This window comes from Myotis brandtii, unplaced genomic scaffold (genome assembly GCF_000412655.1).
Source record: "Myotis brandtii unplaced genomic scaffold, ASM41265v1 scaffold466, whole genome shotgun sequence".
NCBI classification, from domain to species: domain Eukaryota; kingdom Metazoa; phylum Chordata; class Mammalia; order Chiroptera; family Vespertilionidae; genus Myotis; species Myotis brandtii.
In genome coordinates, this window is record NW_005367809.1 from 3376196 (window position 1) to 3396245 (window position 20050).

The window sequence follows — 20050 nt, forward strand, 5'->3', positions numbered from 1 at the left end:
GGTCAGGCCCTCAGAGCAGGCGTGGGGGTGGGGGGCCGGCTGCTCCCACAGCGGCCACGAGATGCAGGGCTTGCAAACGCGAAGGAAGGGCCGCCTTCTGTTTAGTGGGAGCGTCAGTTCACCTAAATCCAGGAGGAAAGCCACGTCCCATCCAGGCAGGACGATGGAGGCCAAACGGGGGAGGGAGTCCCGCAGCGCAGCAGGCAGGCCTGGCCTGGGGGAAAAACCCGGGGCGCAGGGAGGCAGGGGGAGGGGTCATTCCTGGGCGCCTCCCCAGGCGGCTGTGGAGCCAGAGCCACGGCCTAGCTCACCTGCCGCGAAGCCAGGACTCCGCTCTGGGGAAATGGCACAGCAGCCACGGCACAGCAGTCACCTCCCCGCCCCTGAGCCCTGTCCTGCGGGGACCGGCGGTGGAGCGGGGGAGCGTGAGGAACCAGGAGGAGCCTGAGGAGCGTCAGGACGGCGGAGCAGCGTGAGGAAGCGAGAGGAAACGTGAGGAAATGTGAGGAACAAACGTGAGGAGCGCGAAGAAGCGAGAGGAGCATGAGGAACGTGGGGAGCGTGAGGAAGCGAGAGGAAACATGAGTGTGAGGAAACGTGAGCGTGAGGAGCGTGAAGAAGCGAGAGGAGCGTGAGGAACGTGGGGAGCGTGAGGCGCCTGCACGCGGAGGCCTGGCGCTGTGCTGAGCCGTCTGCTGGGCCGGAAAAGCAGAGCCGGGGCCAGGGCTGCCTGAAGCGGGGCTGCTCATCTACCAAGTGCCGAGGATCCTCGGGAGCACGTGGGGACCCAGGCGCTGTGCCCCCGCAGCGCCAGTTTCCCCAGGTCTGGGCGGAACCAGGGCTGGTTCCTAAGAGCTGCCGGGCCGCTGGCTGCTGGTCCCCGCGCTGTCCTAGGCCCTAACCGCACCCATTAAGGGTCAGACCGCCCAGGTTTACAGCCTCTAGATTTCCCAGCGGGTTTCTTTCCCTCGCAACCCAAATAGAGTCCATCCGAAACCAGCTGTAAAGGACGTGTTTGTTTTAAAATGTGTTTTTATTGATTTCAGAGAGGAAGGGAAAGAGAAACATCAATGATGAGAGAGTCATTGATCGGTCGCCTCCTGCACTCCCCACACTGGGTGGGGATCGAGCCCGCAACCCGGCATGTGCCCTGACCAGGAATCAAACCCTGACCTCCTGGTTCATAGGTCGATGCTCAACCACTGAGCCCCGCTGGCTGGACTGTAAATGACATTTTAAGACATTCAGGGAATTGTTAATAAAAGCTGGATGTTAGACTAATTTATGGGATTATCCAACTTTCCAATTTCTTCTTCCCAAAGAAGCCATTTAATCTAAAACCCAGAAAGGTCACAAATATTTATTTGAAAGACAGCACAGAGAACATCAACCTTCATCATGAATGACACGTAACTATCCGGACCAGGAAGTTCATGACCAACAGAGGACTTCAGCGGAAGCAAATGGTCATTGATGTCCTTCACCCTGGGAGGGCAACAGTACCCAAGACAGAAATTCAGGAAGAACTAGCCAAAACGTATAAGACCACACCTGATGTCATCTTTGTGTTTGGATTCAGAACCCACGTTGGTGGTGGCAAGACCACTGGCTTTGGCATGATTTACGATTCCTTGGATTATGCAAAGAAAAATGAACCCAAACACAGACTTGCAAGACATGGCCTATATGAGAAGAAGAAGACTTCAAGAAAACAGAGAAAGGAATGCAAGAACAGAATGAAGAAAGTTAGGGTACTGCAAAGGCCAATGTTGGTGCTGGCAAAAGGAAGGAGTAAAGATTCTTCGGTGACTTTATCTGTGATGGTTGTGCAGATTTTTCATGAGAGGATTAATAAACTATAAACTTTAAAGAAAAAGAAAGACAGCACAGAGGAGAAACACTGATGATGCATGCAATGACATCTGTAGGGAGACTCAAGGTGCCCACTGAACTGAGCAAGCCAGGGTTCCTGCGCCTACGTGCACAGGTCTCCTGGTGTGGACCAAGGCTGCCATGGAAATAACCATGCACAGCGATGCTACAATTTATCCCAGAGGGACAACTGCCATGTTTCTAACCTGCTACCCAAACGACCCTGCCCCAGCCTTCTCACCGGAGCGTGGACAAGAGCCTAAATAAACAGCCACAAGAGCACGGAGCTCAATTACCTATACAATGGGGCTTCCTCAAATGGCTCTGCATGTTTGAGAACTATACGTGTCCCGGTCAAAAATCACTCTGTGACATGAATGTAAGTCAAAAGATGATGCTTCTATTTTCACGTACAGAAAACACACCCTGCCATCGCCATGCTGTGCTCAGAGGAGCCCCAGAGCAAAGATACCTTCAGGTCATCGCACATTCGATTCAAATAGGTTCATCCCTTTAACAAACCACAAGGAGGAACCACACAGTGGTAGTGAATGGACACTACACACGTGTGTAGTTAACATAAATGAGTAACATACCAAATTAAATAGTAAATAATAGAAACCCTCTGCCAAGGAGATTTTGGAACAGTCTATTTTCCAAATATTCTTTTCTATGTAACTAAACCTGTGCCATCAATTTGCTGGAATACTGCACTCTGTCTGCTGTGATTGGCTAACAAAATTAGCTAATGGTTTCCTAGCAACTGCAGATGCCTTTACATCCTTTGACTATACTCTTCATGATATAGGTCAATGGTTTCAAATTTTTTAAAGAGTAGTGATGCTCAAGTCCATTTCCATGAAGTTTAATCTAAATTTGGTAGGATTCGGAGTCCTAGAAATTTCGAGGTGTTACAGTTCCAAATTCCAAAAGGTTCTTAACACACTGCTAAAGTTGTTTGTATTACTGGAGTGAGCTGGATTATAAAATTTATCACTCCATAATAATGAAACTCATGAAGATGAGGTGACTTTTTTCAGGCAGACAGCAATTTAAAGAATTAGTTGTAACCCTAACCAATGCCAATGTGTCATTACTTTGTATGGATACCTTCACTGATTTAGACACTTGGTTTCAAATCCTGTCCTTGGTAAATTGCCCTCTTCACTCAGACAGTGAAAAGTGCGGTGCTGAGCTGTGAAATGCCCGTGGCTTCTCTTTTTATCACTTACCCAGGTTTTGCCACATGCTGAAGATCTCACAGCCCATTGTCACCCGCATGTCGCCATACCTGAAACAGAACAAACACCAGACCTGATACAGGGCCTTCGGAACAAAGACAGATCTGTGTCTCTAGGATACTATCAGTCTGAGTTAAAAGTCAGTATGTGTTTAATGAAAGATTTCAATGTGCATGCCTTGATGCCTCTAATTCAAATCTTCATATAAATCTTTAATAAAACAGATTTGCCTCATAATGTTCACTTTGGTAGTAATTTTGAATCCTGAAAGACTGATGACAAATAAAAAAGTTTAAATAAGTTCAAAATATTGAAATTCCCAGAAAAGACTGCTTCTTGTCCTCTTGGTCATCACCTCTCCATTGTAATTTCCGGCATGAACATCTAATCGATGAATCGTTTGAACTAAACACCCTTTAAAAGGCACTGCACTTGGTATGCCTCATGCTCCCATCTGATTACACACTGGTACTTACTTTTCTAATACCTTTTTCTTTTTGGAAGGTGTGAACATCTCCAATTGCAGACACAGCTGGTTTATAAAAATGACCGCGAGGAAAAAGTAGGAATCCCAGATCTGAAACAAAAATTAAAGATTTATGTACTATGTTATCACAGAAATATTTACAGGGGAAGTGAGATGATACGTGGAGAGGTAAGTGGAGAGGGTATGGCTGATATCATCAGATGGTCCTGAGTTGATAACAGTAGAAGCTGGTTATGGGTACACGGGAGTTCCTTATGCTGCTCTCCCTACTTTTACATATGCTTTAAATGTCCTACAATAAAGAAGTAAACTAAATAAATACTCTCTTTTTCTATATTGCTCCCATGTGTTGTCACAGGTGTCAGAAGCTCTCTGGTATATTTAAATGGAATATATTCCGTTTCTCTTATAACTGTGTGTCTCCAAGGAGGCAGAGGTATGAGATGAATCACTTTATTCCTGTGCGAATTCCTTTTTGGAACTCCTTTCAATGTAGAACTCAAAAGGATGCATACACTTCTTTGGAAATGCTAATTGCTTTAAATTCAGACAGTATATAAAAATTCCCTGCCCAGACAAATCTTTTGATTCAAAGTTTTCTTATCCCCAAAACAGCATCAGAGAGAGATCAGAATAAAATTGCTGACAATAAACTTAACCAAAAAGATAAGATATAATGAAAGAAACTACTTCTCTATTGATACCAAGTAAAATTAAAAAGGGTTAATATCTTTCATATATAAAGAGTTCTCACAATTAAAAAGTATGATAGAACCCCCGCAAAATAATGAACAAAGGTCCAGAATGACAATTCACAAAATATGGATTTTAGTCAATAACTAATAACTATTAAGAAATGCAAATTAGAGCAAAAAAGATTTTATCTCATCAAATTGTCAAAAAAAAATTATCTCCCAGTGTTGGTGCCGATATAGATAATCAAATGGGTGGTACAACCTTTAACTCAGCAATTCCACTTATAAACATTTATTCAAAGAAATAATTGGGGACATATGCCAAGTTTTATTTTGTAAGGATGTACATAAAAAAGAATAATTTATAGGAACAAAATTAGAAACAACCAAAGTATTAAAAAGTAGAGCTTTGGTTATGAAATTTTGATAAGTTAATTATTATAAAGTCTGATATAAGGTCTGATATAAAGAAATATTATGCAACCATTAAAATTCCATTGGTCTTATTATATATGTGGGTTTTTTTTTTATTTTCTAGTTAACCCATAAGGACATTTTATTAAATGTTGAATGTGAAAGATGTTATTTAAAAAATAATAGGAAATAAAGATGCCCCAAAGCATAGACATCCTGAAGGAGAGGCAGCACAGCCCCGCCCACCTCTTCACCATTTCTTGTTTGCCCCTGAAAAAGTAGGTCAAAAACTCTTATTAGAGACCCAGGCACATCACAGACACAGAGTTCTGCCTTGGAAAACTTTACTAATCATTTTTTTTCCTTTGCATTAATTTATTCTAAAAAATGGGATTACTTTGTAAGCGTTTTCTTCATATAAACTCTATCTTAAGATAGGTCTTAAAAACATTATGTTCTAAGTCCCCTTAGTCATGCATGAGGGTCACGAAGAGAAGAAAAGAAATTAAAAAATATGGTAACGAGCCCAGCCAACGTGACTCAGTGGTTGAGCACCGACCTCTGAACCAGGAGGTCACAGTTCGATTCCTGGTCAGGGCACATGCCTGGGTTGCGGGCTCAATCTCCAGTGGGGGGCATGCATGAGGCAGCTAATCGATGATTCTCTCTCATCATTGATTTTTTTCTCTCTCCCTCTCTCTTCCTCTCTGAAGTCAATAAAACAAATATTTTTTTAAAATTCTGGTTATGACACAGCACTGTCTCCACTTAGGCACTGCGATTCCACCCGGCGGGTAAGCACCATATAGCCCTGACTTGCTCACACATGTAATGAAAACTCTTGTAGATGGCCCGAGGTGAATTTGAGGAAGCCAGAATAAATTTACTTTCCTATGATTAAGAGAAAACAAACAAATGAGGCCATTTCCTTGAGTGCCAGGTGAAACCTTTACCCCAAGTCGAATAGTTGTGCGTGTAATACTTACCTTATAATCGAAGTTTTCATTTAAGAAGTTCTTACGAAGTGCGTCTGACAGGTAGAGAACCGTTGTGATGATCACGCTAGGGATCAAAGTAACACAGAGAAAGTTAGGAGCTCCACACCAAGGCGGAAGAATACTATACAGTTGTACAAGGAAAAGAAAAGGGAAAAAAAACAAAACAAAACAGAAAAGAACAAGGGGCTTTGCATGTACGACTGTGGGATGATCGCCAGGAGTGTGAAGGAAAGAGCCATGTGCAGAAGAACGCCCACATTCTGCCTCCTTCGAGGCGCAGATTTAGGGACCCTGGTGCAGGGACCGAGGAAGTAACTAAACTAACAGGTGGTTTCCCCAGGCTGGGCAGGGGATAAACAAGGAGGGGGTGGGGTTTCTCAGGGCATCATCTATCTGTTCTATTGTTCGATTTTTAAAAAATACATTTTTATTCATTTCAGAGAGGAAGGGAGAGGGAGAGAGGAACAGAAACATCAATGAGAATCACTGATCGGTGCCTCCTATGTGACTTTGAACCATGGTAATGTACCACCTGTTTAAAACAAGTAGTAGTGGTTTTTTTTAAAAGCAGTGAGAGAAGGTAATTCAAAGGCAGAGGAAAAGGACCCCAGGACTTGGCAGCTTTGAGCTTGACATCAAACTAAAAACATCTTGTTGTCCTCTGCTCTAACCCTGGATGATGAGCTTCAAGTATCATCAATATAGAAGTCGTACTAGCCTGGCCAGTGTGGCTCAGTGGTTGAGCACTGACCTATGAACCAGGAGGTCACTGGTTTGATTCCTGATTGGGGCACATATCTAGGTTGTGGGCAGCTGATCAATGATTCTCTTTCATCATTGATGTTTCTCTCTCTCTCCCTTCCTCTCTTTCTAAAAAGACAATAAAAATATATTTTTTTAAAAAAGGTCTTACTTGTTAGCCACCAGGCGCATGACAGTCCAGTCCTTGGGGAACATCTCGGGCCGTATCAATATTCGGAACACAGTGAATATCTGCAGCAGGAAGTCCTTGGGTGAGGAAGAAACAGACCATCTCACTGCGTTAATTGGTTATTGTAATGCACACGCACGTACACACATGTGTGCGCCCACTCACACACGATGGTGTGAGTGGACCCAGCGACCCATGCTTCGCAGCTAGGGTAGTGCAGAAACACTCCCCTCTTACGTAAAATTTATTTTCCAATTACAATGGCCTGTGCAGGCATTCCTCTCAGAGATGTCAGGCCAGAGGGCGATGGCATTTCTGGAGATGTTTTTCCACAGGTCACCTGGAAACACGCTGTTGTCAGAGGTGGCGATACCTCCCTTTCACACCGTATCAGGGTGGGGCCCCGGAGGCCACAGCACGTGGTCACACACCGCATGGAGTGAAGAAACGTAGCTGGCCCGACTCAAAAAGAGATCAGTGCAGTCTAGCTTCGATTTAGATTCATTAACTGACCCTTAAAGAATTTTTGTTGTAACCTGAAGGGCTACTAGGAAAATATCTCTAACAATTTGATTGAAGGCAACAGTATGGTGTTGCCGAAAATGTAAAAACAACAACCACAACCCCAAACACAAAAGTTTTCTTTGTCAAACCCAATAACACATTATGTTAAACATGTAAGCTGTTTGAATATAAGATTATGATTGTCACTCAAATCATCAGAAGGCAGAAAGGCAGACTCTTAAAAACTAAGAAACATGCTGTGTGTACGTGTGTGTGTGTGTGTGTGTGTGTGCGTGTGTGTAACATACTCCGACAGCTCTGCTCAAGCTTGCAAATATTTAGACAAGAATTTATTTTAGCCGCTTTGACATCAACCCATACATTGAGAACAGGTTTGATTCCAGGCAAAGGCACGTATCTCGATTGTGAGCTTGATCCCCACCCCCGCAGCCCTGGTCAGGGCACGTGAGGGAGGCAACTAATCGATATGTCTCTCTCTCATCCATGTTTCTCTCTTTCTGCCTCTCCTCCTCCCTTCTACTCTCTAAAAATTCAACGAAAAAAATATCCTCAGGTGAGGATTCACACAAAAAAAACACAAAAAGAAGATCCCGATGAATTAAAACGTATGCATGTGGTTTGTTAGGAACAATGTTTGTCTGGGGCGAGGGGTTTGAAAGCGGCCGAGGAACTGTGGAGAGAAGGTAGACTGAGGACCGCGAAGACTTGCTGAGACCTGGGCTCTGTCCTGTAGGTAACGTGGAGTCCTCAAGGCTTCAAGTTGGAGTGAGGCTTAATCAGATAGGATTTTTAAAAAATACATTTTTGTTGATTTCAGAGAGGAAGGAAGAGGGAGAGAGAGAAGCATCAATGAGGAGAGAGAATCACTGATGGGCTGCCTCCTGCACACCCCACACTGGGGATTGAGCTCACAACCTGGGCATGTGCCCTGACTGGGAATCGAACCGTGACCTCCTGATTCATAGGTCGACGCTCAACCACGGAGCCACACCAGCCGGGCAGATAGGGTTTTTGAGCCAGTACATAAAAGACAATGAAAGGTCACAATGTCCTACGTAACTGCCGGAACGTGTATAACCAACCTCACGCCTTAAAGGCCGCCCCACAGTTCTGCATGGAAAGTCATAATCCACAGAGCACAGGACCCTCACTGCTCTCCTCCCACATAAAATGCCAGGGACGCGGATGAATGTCGGCCCGCAGGAGAAGGTGGGTGTATAATAAACCATTACTGACGACAGAAGGAAGGAAAAAAACCCTAATCACTTCTTACTTTTTGCTTTTGTTCATTTCTAAAATAACGCCGTGTCCCAGAGAAGGGAAGAATTAACAAGGCCGAGCGGCAGCCTCTGGCCCCGCACCCACGCACTTCTGCGACACTGTGCCTCACGCCACGCGCCCACAGCACGCGCGGGCCGCCGAGGAGAAATGGCAGGACTTTGCTGCCCTTAATAACTCTGGGGATTTTAAAGACTGAACTGTGACGGCCAGACTTCCTCAGTGAAGAAGGGCTCCTCCACATCCGATGGAAGTTCATCACTGCAGCATTATCCTCCTTTTCCACCACAAGGTGGCCTTCTGTGTGTAGCGGTCCAACGCTTCTCACCCACTGAAATCCTCAACTCAAGAGTGAAGGTAAGCATGGGGGCTCGGGCTTGAGCATGAACATGCCCATCACCCACCCGCTCGAGTCTACATCTGCCCGAGCCTACTCTTCGCTTCCTCTGACTCAGCTGCCGACCGCTCGGAGTGGCTGACGGATTCTTCTGAGATTAGACGACCTCCTCCAGGCAGTTCAGAGTCAGAGATACGTGACCCGTACGCATTGTCTATGTTTTTTAAAATGTACAAGTCCCCCCCAAGGCCCCGGGAAGGCTTCCAGTCGTGTACCGTCAGGGCGACCGTCCCCACCGGCCTAGACTTCACCCCTAGCAGTTCAGAACCTTCCCACTATGAAGCTGTTGATAATGTCTGGGTCCCCAGAGGAAAACTGGAGGGATGGAGAGAAATAAAAGCAACAAAAGGACAGACGACAGGTCCTTTCTCCCACTGAGGACAATCAACTTCCAAGCTCTCAGGGAATGCCATGAAGGAAGCAGCAGAGTGCCCTAAATCTCGGCCAAGACCAGATATTTAGAAACATCAATGTTTTTTATTGCACGTCAGCGTGTCAGACAAGCATAGCGTATGGCTTAGGCTACAGGCTGACCGAGAATATCAGCCTCAACTCTGCCTCCCATATCAGCACACAGCAGCCGGAATCTCTCACGGGGGTTTCATAGGGATGGAACCAGCCAACATATCTCAGTAAGTCCGTATCTTCCCTGAGGACAATATTCCCAAGGCCACTGAACTATGGTTAGTCTCCTTAGCTCTGTTACTCTGTTTCTGGCCTGTTGCACGCTGATGACAGGTGTTTTCAATGCTACGTTCTTGTCCAAGATAAGAGTTAATTACTTTGCATGAGCATAGAAACTTTACAGCAAGCATGTCAAACTTACAGCCAGTAGGCCGCATGCCGGCCGCGAGTTTGACATACTTGCCTGACAGAGCCAACACGAATGAGCAGATGCGTGGACAAAGCAGAGAAAAAGCAGCTTACAGTTTAATGGAAAGTAGTAAAGCAACTGTCAAGGGACTGTCCGGACAACGTTGAAGAAGAGCGAGAGAAGTTAAAAAGGGACATTAAAAAACTGTTTAACTGTCACTTACCCTCAGTTCTTCCTTTGTACTGAAACTGTCAAGAAGCTGCTGATAATGCCTGTCTGTCATTTGTCGTAACAGGGACAGGAGACAAGCAACAAACTCCCCCTAATTAAAACACAAACAGACAAGCATGTTTTTCAATAAGACATAGACCCATCAGTGACTTGCTTTAAACTACTCTAAGATAGACAATTGAAAAAAAAACCCCACTATGACCCAAACTCCCTCTATGAAGTCTTCTTACTCTAAATTCACCATAATGTCACAAAGTCTCTCCCCAGAGAACCATTTCCTTGTTGTACATGAATTTCTAAATTCAGAATGAAATTCCTCACTGGGGTGAAAGCTTCTCACTAGGGAAGTAACTGCACACACGCAAGGAGGCATGGCAATGAGGCCCCTAACCGTTTATTCAGCAGTTACTACGCCTTCATTCATTACGCCATCAATGCTATGAGGTAGGCCAGTGATGGCGAACCTTCTGAGCTCGGCGTGTCAGCATTTTGAAAAATCCTAACTTAACTCTGGTGCCGTGTCACATATAGAAATTTTTTGATATTTGCAACCATAGTAAAACAAAGACTTATATTTTTGATATTTATTTTATATATTTAAATGCCATTTAACAAAGAAAAATCAACCAAAAAAAATGAGTTCGCGTGTCACCTCTGACACGCGTGTCATAGGTTCGCCATCACTGAGGTAGGCAGTATAATACTTATTTAAAGAAGAAAGATGGCCTGGCCAGCATGGCTCTGTGGTTGAGCAACGACCTATGAACCAGGAGGTCACCGTTCAATTCCCAGTCAGGGCACAGGCCCGGGTTGTGGGCTCGGTCCCCAGTAGGGGGCGTGCAGGAGGCAGCTGATCAATGATTCTCTCTCATCATGGATGTTCCTATCTCCATCTCCCTCTCGCTTCCTCTCTGAAATCAATAAAAACATATTTTTAAAAAATTAAGAAGGATGGTACATTTTGTTCTTCCACCAACTGTTCTTTGAACTTTAAAAAGCTCTCTCCGGCTGGAGAAAACAACACCCTAGTAACAGGTTCCCTTTCCAATATCTAACCGCGCGGGAGGCAGCTTCCACGCAGTAACACGCATGGCCATCGGTCCACAACCTCCATCCCGGGCCTCGGGACCCTCGCGGTTACAAATGCTGCTTCCTTTGCATGAGATTCTGCCCGGCCCGTGGGCATGCGGACACCCAGCAGAGCACAGGCCCGTCTGACCACACTCTGCTGTGCTTGTCCGAAGTTCTTGTGCTCGACACCCAAGGCCAGAGCCCAGATTCCCGCAGCACCCACCCTCCCAGCGACCACGGCTTTGGCCCGCACACGCCCGGCCCCGCGGCCGCTGGCTGGGGACTCACGGTGACATCCTGGAAGTGGAGCCGCGTGGCGGGGCCGGAGGCCTGCGGGCGGCTGGTGATCTCCAGGATGGTCCGCAGCAGGATGTCCAGCAGGCTGGCCACGATCACGTCGATCTCCTCCAGCACGGACTTCTCCTGCAGAGAGAAAGGCCCACGTGCTCAGGGCGTTCTGCTCACGGCGCTCCGCTCTCTCAGGGAAGGGGGAAAGAGCGTTTCCAAGTAGAGAAGGAGGCGTCGGAGAACTTGGAGCTGTGCGGCCCTGGACGTCCCCTGGGTCAGCCCCGGGAACGACCTTCTTACAGAAAACCAGGGCGGAGGCAGCGAGGAGCTGACCCCCAGCACACACGCCGGCTGTGCAGCAGGTGCCTGGGACCCACATACAAAGCGGGGTGAGGCCCTGGGACAGATTCAGAGCCCAGCCAGGCCGCTGACAGCGTGTGGCCTTGAGTGTTAACCTATGAACCAGGAGGTCAGGGCACATGCCCGGGTTGCAGGCTCCATGCTCAGTGGGGTGTGCAAGAGGCAGCCAATCAATGATTCTCTCTCATCACTGATGTTTCTATCTCTCCCTCTCCCTTCCTCCCTGAAATCAATAAAAATATGTTGAAAAAAATAAAAAGACACGTGGGAGGCGTGGAGTCTCCTCTTCCTACCTGGGGACACGGTTCTTTCTTGAAATACAAGCTTTGGAAGCCCAGGTTATTGGGGGTTACAGCCACCACGCAAGATGAAAAAAAATTCCACCAGAGGAAAAGCACAAAGTCCAACCCAGCTGCAGATGGAAGGGAGGGCGTCAGGGGTGACTCCACGGGGGTCTTTGAAGATAGTTAAGGCTTTAGGTCCGGGAGCCGCGGGCCGGGCCGGGCTGGGCCGGGCTGCGAGGACGGGTGTCTACTCACCGAGCTGTTCTTCTTGCTGAGGCAGAACACGTTGCTGAGGATGCGTGCACATGCGACCAGGTCCTTCTGCTGCCGCAGGTGCATGTGCAGGTGATGCAGGACCACGGGCAGCAGGATGCACCTGGAATCTGCAGGGAGGAGCCGTCAGCGTCCCTGCACAGCCCCTTCCTCCCACTTCATCATCAGCAGGAACGGGATGATGGATACCTTGTTGGCACAGGTAGCTAAGAAGGTACCAGTCCCACACTGTCCATGTTCAAAGCCAGTAGCTCCTTTTCCCAACCCACAATTCCTGCACGCAAAAGGGTTTTCACTCTTTTACTGAAATAGGGTTCGATTCCAGTCAAGGGCACATGCCCAGGTTGCGAGCTCGATCCCCAACATGGGGCGTGCAGGAGGCAGCCGATCCATGATTCTCATCATTGATGTTTCTATTTCTCTCTCTCCTTCTCTCTTCCTCTCTGAAATCAATAAAAATATATGTTTTTAAAAAAGAAATGTTTTTTTAAAAAGTTGCTTGTTTTACCTCCAAATATCAGAATGGCATGCTTCTCGGGCCATTTCCTGGTTTTCCACTGAGATGGGTCACCCCCTGGCTTCCCAGAGGGCGGACAGGATGCGGTTTATTTCACTGCCTCTCGGCTCCCAGCCCCACTGAAGACTCGGGGCACAGAGAGAAATGAACCCTGGGGGTGTGCCGCCATCCTGACGTCCAGCCCTCCGTGCGTGGCTGGAGTCCTGCTTGGTTTTGGTTTAGTCCATCTCTTTTTGAAAGCTTTTGGGAAATTATTCCTGGTAATTCAAAATTTCATGATTATTCCTTGTCTTTTGGTCTCTTCAATCCATGAACTCATATCCCTCCGCTCGGGGAACTTGCCGTGAATTATGGCTACGATGATTTCCTTCCCTTTCATTATTTTCTGTCCTGTGTCTGGAACTTTGCCTATATTCACGTCATGAATCTCTCTCTCTCTCTCTTTTAAATTCGCCTTTATTGTTGAAAGTATTACAGATGTCCTTTTCCCCCCCATTGACCCTCCACCCCCACCCCAGGCCTTCACCACACTATTGTCTCTGTCCATGGGTTATGCATATATGCATATGAGTTCTCTGGTCCATCTCTTCCCGCCTCTCCCCTCTTCCCTCTGAGATTCCTTAGTCTGTTCATGCTTCTATGTCTCGGGATCTGTTTTGTTCATCAGTTTATTTTGTTCATTAGATTCCACATACGAGTGAGATCCTGTGGTACTTGTCTTCCTCTGACTGGCTTATTTTGCTTAACATAATGCTCTCCGGGTCCCTCCATGCTGCCTCCAAGGGTAAGAGATCCCTCTTTTAGAAAATCTTAAACTATCTTCTACTTTTTCTGACTTTTTTTTTTTAATCTTATTTTTTGTCCAACTTTCTGGGCTATTTCCTTACTTTACCCCCCCAAGCCTTCGATTAAGTTTCCCTGTTTATGCTACGATATATTTCTGCTCCAAGGGTCTCTCCTTCCTTCCCAGGCCAGTGTCCCGGGCCTGCAAGCTGGGCAGGGACACAGGCCCTGGGGTCCGAGGGGCACACTTGCTCTAGGCCAGTGATGGCGAACCTATGACACGCGTGTCAGAGGTGACACATGAACTCATTTTTTTGGTTGATTTTTGTTAAATGGCATTTAAATATATAAAGTAAATATCAAAAATATAAATCTTTGTTGGTTTGCCATCACTGCTCTAGGCCGTCGCTGCACCAGGAAATTCAGAGTAATTTTCAGACCAGACGCTTGCATTTCCTGACGTGGCTGCTCATGTTTGCTTCTTGGGGTGACCTCTCCCGATATCGCCCATCCTTGTTTCACGCCTGCACGGTTTGTCTCTTGGGAAATCAGACTCTTTTCTTGATGTTTTGTTTATTTTCTCACTGAAGTATCTTTTTCTTTCAAGTTCTTCTTTGTCCGTTTCTTCCCTTTCCATGGTCACCCCTCATCACCAGTGAGCACCCAGTTTGTGGGCAGGCGAGGCTTTGCTGCGGGGCACGAAGGGAGGAGCCCCCACTTCAGAAGCTCTTCTCTCAGCTGGTCAGTCTCCCTGTGGAGGAACCTGCCAGACCCCTCCTGGGCAGCACGAGCCCACACCTGTCAGTGACTTGTCAGGCCAGGCCCGGCCATGGCTGGTGGGTCTCTGTCTAATGGTGAGGCCTGTCTGTCGGGGGAGCCCCATCCCCCATTTAGCAGCATCTGATTCTCTGCTCCAGGCCCATCGCATTCACTTCATCCAGGGGGTAAACTCCTCGGGCACAACTCAGAGGAGTAACTCTTGGTTTATAAACACCCATGGGTCTTACATTTGCATAAATTATAATTCCACTTGACTTGTTCATAAAAAATGGATAACCTAAGGACCTCTATGCTGATCAAAGGAATTAAACTTGTTAGAAACCTACAAGGAAAATTCCAGGCCCACGTGGCTCCTATGAATCCTATGAAGCATTTTATAGAAGAAACCGTAACAAGTCGGTGTGAATTCTCCCAGAAAACCAAGCAAACAGGGACCACACGGACTCACTGAAGGAGGCAAGCATCGCCGAGGCCCACATCGGCCAACGACATTACAAGATTAAAAAAACCACAGATGGGTACCTCCCTCAACACAGAGGCAAACCTCCATGTAAAATGTCACCAACACCCATGCGGGTTGATACATATCTCACTATGATTAAACAGAGTCTATCTTGAGGATTTAAGGCCGAACCCTCCATCGGTGCAATTCACAACACTAACAGCGGATGCAGAGAAACCAGGCAAGATCAGCATCGGCTCGTGATAAAAAAGGCCAAGAAGCGAAGGACGGAAGGTCATTCCGTCAGGTGAATAGTGAAGGGCATTAGTGAAGTGCCCGCCTCCAGCGAACACAACGCTGCACAGCAGAGCTGTCTCCTTAAGGCCACAGACAAGGCGAGGGCGGCCACATCCGCCTGTTGGTGCAGCACTGGCCTGGTCCCAGCCAGTAGTGAGGTGTCTCATGGGAAAAGGCGTATGTGACTCTCTTCCTAATACACATCAGAGGGTGCAAACCAAGGACTCAGGGCGGGAGGGAGCCTTCCTCAGCGCCCGCACAAACACACAGGCCTCACAGGACAAGGAAGCGCACCTACACCCACCGAGGGGCCAGTCCCTCACCAGCAGGACTTCCCTTCCTTCTAGAAACAGGGTTGAGTAGCCATACGCGTGTGCCTGGCTCCTCAACAGGTTTATCCCACCACCCGGGCCCAGGGCCGTGGAGAAGGAGGCTGGCGTCTCCCACCTGAACAGCTTCGCTGCCCCGCGGCCACGGAGGTGAGGCGGGCGTGGGAGCTGCCCTGCGCACTCTGCCCTGCGGGACGCCCACCTGGGTTGGTGTAGAGCTGGCTCTCCACGGTCTGGCCGATGCACTGCAGCTTCACCGCCTGCAGCGTCTCGTCCACGTGCAGGAGGGTGGGCAGGCTGCCCAGCGTGTCCTGCACCAGGTTGGCCACTTCCCGGACGTCGAAGAGCTTCAGCAGCTCCGAGTACACGGCGGGGAAGGAGCTCAGGAACACGGCCTTCAAGAGAGAAATGCAGGTCAACTCCCGGCATACTCTCAGCAACGAGCTGGGAGACATCAGGGAGGCCCGGCCGCTGTGGCTCAGGGGTTGATTGAGCTTCAACCTGTGAACCAGGAGGTCACAGTTCAAGTCCCAGTCAGGGCACATGCCCGGGTTGCGGGCTCCATCCCCAGTGTGGGGGGTGCAGGAGGCAGCCAATCAATGATTCTCTCTCATCATTGATGCTTCTATCTCCCTCTCCCTCTCCTTTCCTCTCTGAAATTATGGTTGCCTCCTGCAAGTGCCCCGACCAGGGCCCAGGTCGAGGAGCAGCCTGCAACGGAGATAGCTGCCCTTGACCAGAGTCGAAGCCGGGACCCTTTGGTCTGCAGGCCGACGCTCTATCCACTGAGCCACACTGTCCAGGGCAATAAAAAATATATGTAAAAAGAAAAGACACGCACCTGGGACTGAGAGAGTGGCCCGGCCCCTTTGCTCTCCTGCGAGAGGAAGAAGCGCACGGACAGGAGCAGCTCGCGGATGCAGCAGCGGAACTCCTCCTCGTGCTGCCCGCCCGTGGCCAGCGAGAACAGCCGGCGCGACTGCACTATGTACTTGAAGATGTACTCCTGGGCCTGCAGCACAACGGGGACACGGTGACCCTCAGTGAGCGCAAGGCACTGACACACAAGGACAGACAGGGAGCCGGGACAGCGTTAGACTTCAAATCCCCGATTTTAACGCAAAGGACCGGGAGGTTCTGAACAGCACTTATATGTCGGAGAAGAGTCCCTTTTCTCTGAGGCCTAATGAGGGAAGACGTCTAGATCACTTAACATTTCTCTGCGTGGCTGCCAGAGGGGAGGGAGCAGGGGGCCGGGGGAGAGGGGAAGGGAGTGAGAAGTATAAGCTGGCAGTTACAGAATAGTCACAGGGAGGTGACGCACAGAGGGAGGACAGTCGTTAATACTGTCATAGTGACATGATATTGTCATACGGTGTCAGGTGGTCCTAGACTGACAGAATAGTCACAGGGAGGTGACGCACAGCAGAGGGAGGACAGTCGTTAATACTGTCATAGCTACATGATATTGTCATACGGTGTCAGGTGGTCCTAGACTCATGGGGGGCCTCACCCCTTCGTAAGTTACACACATGTCTACCCGCCATGCTGTGCACCTGACACTAGTATAATACTGAATGTCCGCTATCATTGAACAATTTTTTTTTAATTTTAAATACATCACTATAAAAATTCTATGTAATTCTTCAGAGGCAAAAACAAAATGTTTTAATCCTCAGAGATTTTTAAATTAACAAAAGAAGTCTGTTCTCTAAAGTAATTTTGCTTTGTTAGTATGTACTCTCGCCACTTAGTATCTTCCCTTCAAGCAGGCCCAGTGATCCACGTATCCTAATAAGTGCCTACTTGTCTACCTTCCTCCACCGACATGGCATAGGGCGGTGCCCCACAGCCAGCGTCGGGAGACGGCCGGGTAGTTCCCGGGCCATCCCGTTAAGAAGCTGTGTTCTCTTTGGACATGTGTGCAAGTGAGGTCTCAGCATCTCCACGTGCACCTGAGCACGCGGCCCCGGGAGGTGGACAGTGTTAAACTAGGAGACCCGGTAAAACCTGTTTCCCTTCCGTGGTCCCTGCTCAGCACCCATTCTCTCTGCAAATGTCAGGAGAATCGCTCCCAGATGGTGATAAAAGCCAGAGCCAGGAACGGCCAGTGTGACTGCTCACCCACGGTCCTCACACAAACCCCCTCCTGCCAGCCCAGACCCCAGGGGTTCAGGCGCCCAGAGGAGGAAGGTGCATCCCGAGCGGGTGCCGTGGGCGAGCCTGGCGGGTCCCTTCCAGTGTCCCCAGCTCTGCAGCGGCCGGGGTGCGAGTCAGATCCCTGGGGTGCAGTGAGCGCCACCCCCCACCCGTCTGCGTGGAGGGGCCTGTTCCCCGAGGCATCGCCACGCCCAGCACCCCGAGAGGCCTCGTCTGAGGTTACCTTCAGCACCTCCTGGATGTGCTCCTGCCGCTCCGCCTCCGTGATCCGGTCCACGTACCACTTGAGCACCTTGATGAGGTCCCTAAAGTGCGGGGGAAACGGGCGGAGGGCCTGCTTAGAAAAGCGCCCATGACGCGGTGCTAAAGCGACGCCAGGGGAAAGGGCTCACCTGTACGCCAGGGCCCCGGCGAAGTGGCTCTCGATGTACGTGTCCATCACTGGCTTGAAGTGATGGAATTTGCTGTCTTGTAGCAAATTTATGATGTGAACCTAAGAAGAAAACGGAGCTTTAGGAAACCACAGGCAAGCACAGGCCGTTTTGTGAGTTTTAAGCGAATCCTCACGCTCTCAAGTGTCCATTTCCGGAATGGCCTTAGGCGAGTCCAGAGGGACAGGCGACACTGTTAAGATGTGATGAAAGGGAATGCAAACTCACCAGAGAATCAAACACTTTCGACCCATACTTTTGGGAATTTTCATCTAAAATCCCGAACAAGGTGTCCAGGGTGTCTTGCAGAAACTGTTAGGGAGAGAAGAAGGAAATCCCCCATCAAATGGGGGCTGTCCTTCCCCTCCAGCCAGCCCCACCCCGAGGGCCCTTCGAGGGACAGGGACCAGCGTCCGCCCCCCTCACCCCGAGGGCCCCGAGAGGGGCAGGGACCAGCGACCAGCCCCATCCCGAGGGCCCCGAGAGGGACGGGGACCGCGTGTACCTTGACGATCTCAGAGCCGTCGATCTCTTTTAACTTGGAGAGGCAGCCTGGGATCTTGTCGGGGTGGGTTCTCCACTTCAGAAGGTCAAGCATGTCGCCTTCGAACAGAACAGAAATTCATGCCTCACCCGAGAGCACGCGTTCCAGGCTGTGGCTGTCTGTCTGCGCCCCGCCGGGCTGAGAACCCAAGGCAGCAAGCCATGCCAGCCTCGGCCCCGCTGTGTTCCCAGCACCCACAACCCCCAGGGCGGGAGACTGGCCCCCCAACATGCTCCAGGTTTGGTAAATGCTTGATAGTCCACACAGCGCTCTGCCCATGCGGCCTTATTTAGGGAACATCACCACCCACTGACTGATAAAGTCTGGGCAACGTGGCATCTCTTAACCTGGGGCTAAGAGCCTTCCGTCAAGGTCCCCCAAAATAGAGGATGCTGCTGATTTAAAAACAAAAAAATACATCTCCAGAGATACTCTGGAAGGGGAGAAACCGAAACGAAGATAAGCCTGAGAGAACCGTGTCCCCGGCCCTGCGTACAGAAACAGACAGTGGCCCAAGGAACCCAGAGGTGTCTGCTAAGGGGTCCGTGTTGACAGGACACATTTTGCCCGATGCCCACAAGGAGACATCATCTCCCGCCACCAACACCACCGCCCTGCGCCTCCGAGAGACCGGCAGCTCTGAGCCCTGCGCAGGCACAGTGCTTCACCAGGCGCGATGCCTCCCTGCGAGTGGCTCTCCTCAACACCAGGCCCCCGACTCATTCACGCGGACTTCGGGGTGCGCGCCAGACGCGTCATGTGGCGACGAGGAAGAACCCCGGCGTGTCTGACTCCCCGCATCACAGACGTGGCTTTCAGAACGGTTCGCCCAGCAGATCACCTTGCTTCATTACTCATCGCTTCCTAAACGCCCTGCCACACACAGGAACCTGCACCCCAAAGCCGTCCCCGCCTAGTTAAACACCAACTGGCTTACGCCACAGCCTGCAACTGCCGCGTCTATGGAGCCAGAAACCAGGGAGAGGAAGGTGGTGGCGTTCTTTCTCTCATTTTATTCTCTCTTTTTAAAAAATATATTTTTATTGATTTCAGAGAGGACGGGAGAGAGAGAAACATGAGAGAGACTCATCGATTGGCTGCCTCACGTAGGTGCCCTGACCGGGAAATAGAACCGGGACCTCTTGCTTCATAGGTCAGTGCTCAACCACTGAGCCACACTGGTCCGGCTTATTCTCTTTTTTTTAAGCAGGTGGTTTTGAGGGTTGATTGGAAAGCTGTGTACGTGAGCTCCAATCCTGGGTCATTATGAGGCCCTCACGTGACATGCATTGTACAGACCCGGGTCAGGATGGTCCCGTTTTCCTGGGCATCCCCCCCAACCCCCCCAGAGGGGTCACGCTCCTCCAGGGTCTGAACTGCCGGCTGGTGACCGACGAGGCCCACCAAACCCCAGCCCTGCACCCCGAGAGGGTGGGACGCTACCGTTCTGGGTGAGTTTCGTGGAACAGAGGAACGACGTGATCCAAAAAGACTCCTTTGTGGTCTTGGGGGCGAGGTTGCTAGTCCCAAGGAGCAGGCCCTTGGAGAAGGGGAGCTTGAGGTAGCGGGTAGGGTCCTGAAGGCTCGTGTTTTCTTCGCACTGTTCAA

The 20050-nt window shown here is 49.3% G+C and overlaps 1 protein-coding gene and 1 pseudogene across 1 annotated transcript in view; one reads left to right on the forward strand and one right to left on the reverse strand.

Moving 5' to 3' along the window:
• Positions 1–20050, reverse strand: part of DOCK4 (dedicator of cytokinesis 4) — a 198090-nt gene that overhangs the window by 41024 nt on the left and 137016 nt on the right. Inside the window, exons 17-30 of the mRNA XM_014547168.1 lie at positions 19886–20042; positions 18404–18501; positions 18127–18210; positions 17860–17960; positions 17691–17772; positions 16149–16319; positions 15510–15702; positions 12142–12269; positions 11243–11377; positions 9876–9974; positions 6621–6715; positions 5696–5771; positions 3590–3690; positions 3105–3163 (exon numbers count right to left, since the gene is read on the reverse strand). Of these exons, the coding sequence (XP_014402654.1) occupies positions 3105–3163; positions 3590–3690; positions 5696–5771; positions 6621–6715; positions 9876–9974; positions 11243–11377; positions 12142–12269; positions 15510–15702; positions 16149–16319; positions 17691–17772; positions 17860–17960; positions 18127–18210; positions 18404–18501; positions 19886–20042 (1579 nt within the window). The remainder of the gene's footprint in view (positions 1–3104; positions 3164–3589; positions 3691–5695; positions 5772–6620; positions 6716–9875; positions 9975–11242; positions 11378–12141; positions 12270–15509; positions 15703–16148; positions 16320–17690; positions 17773–17859; positions 17961–18126; positions 18211–18403; positions 18502–19885; positions 20043–20050) is intronic.
• On the forward strand, positions 1413–1867 carry LOC106727689 (annotated as a pseudogene).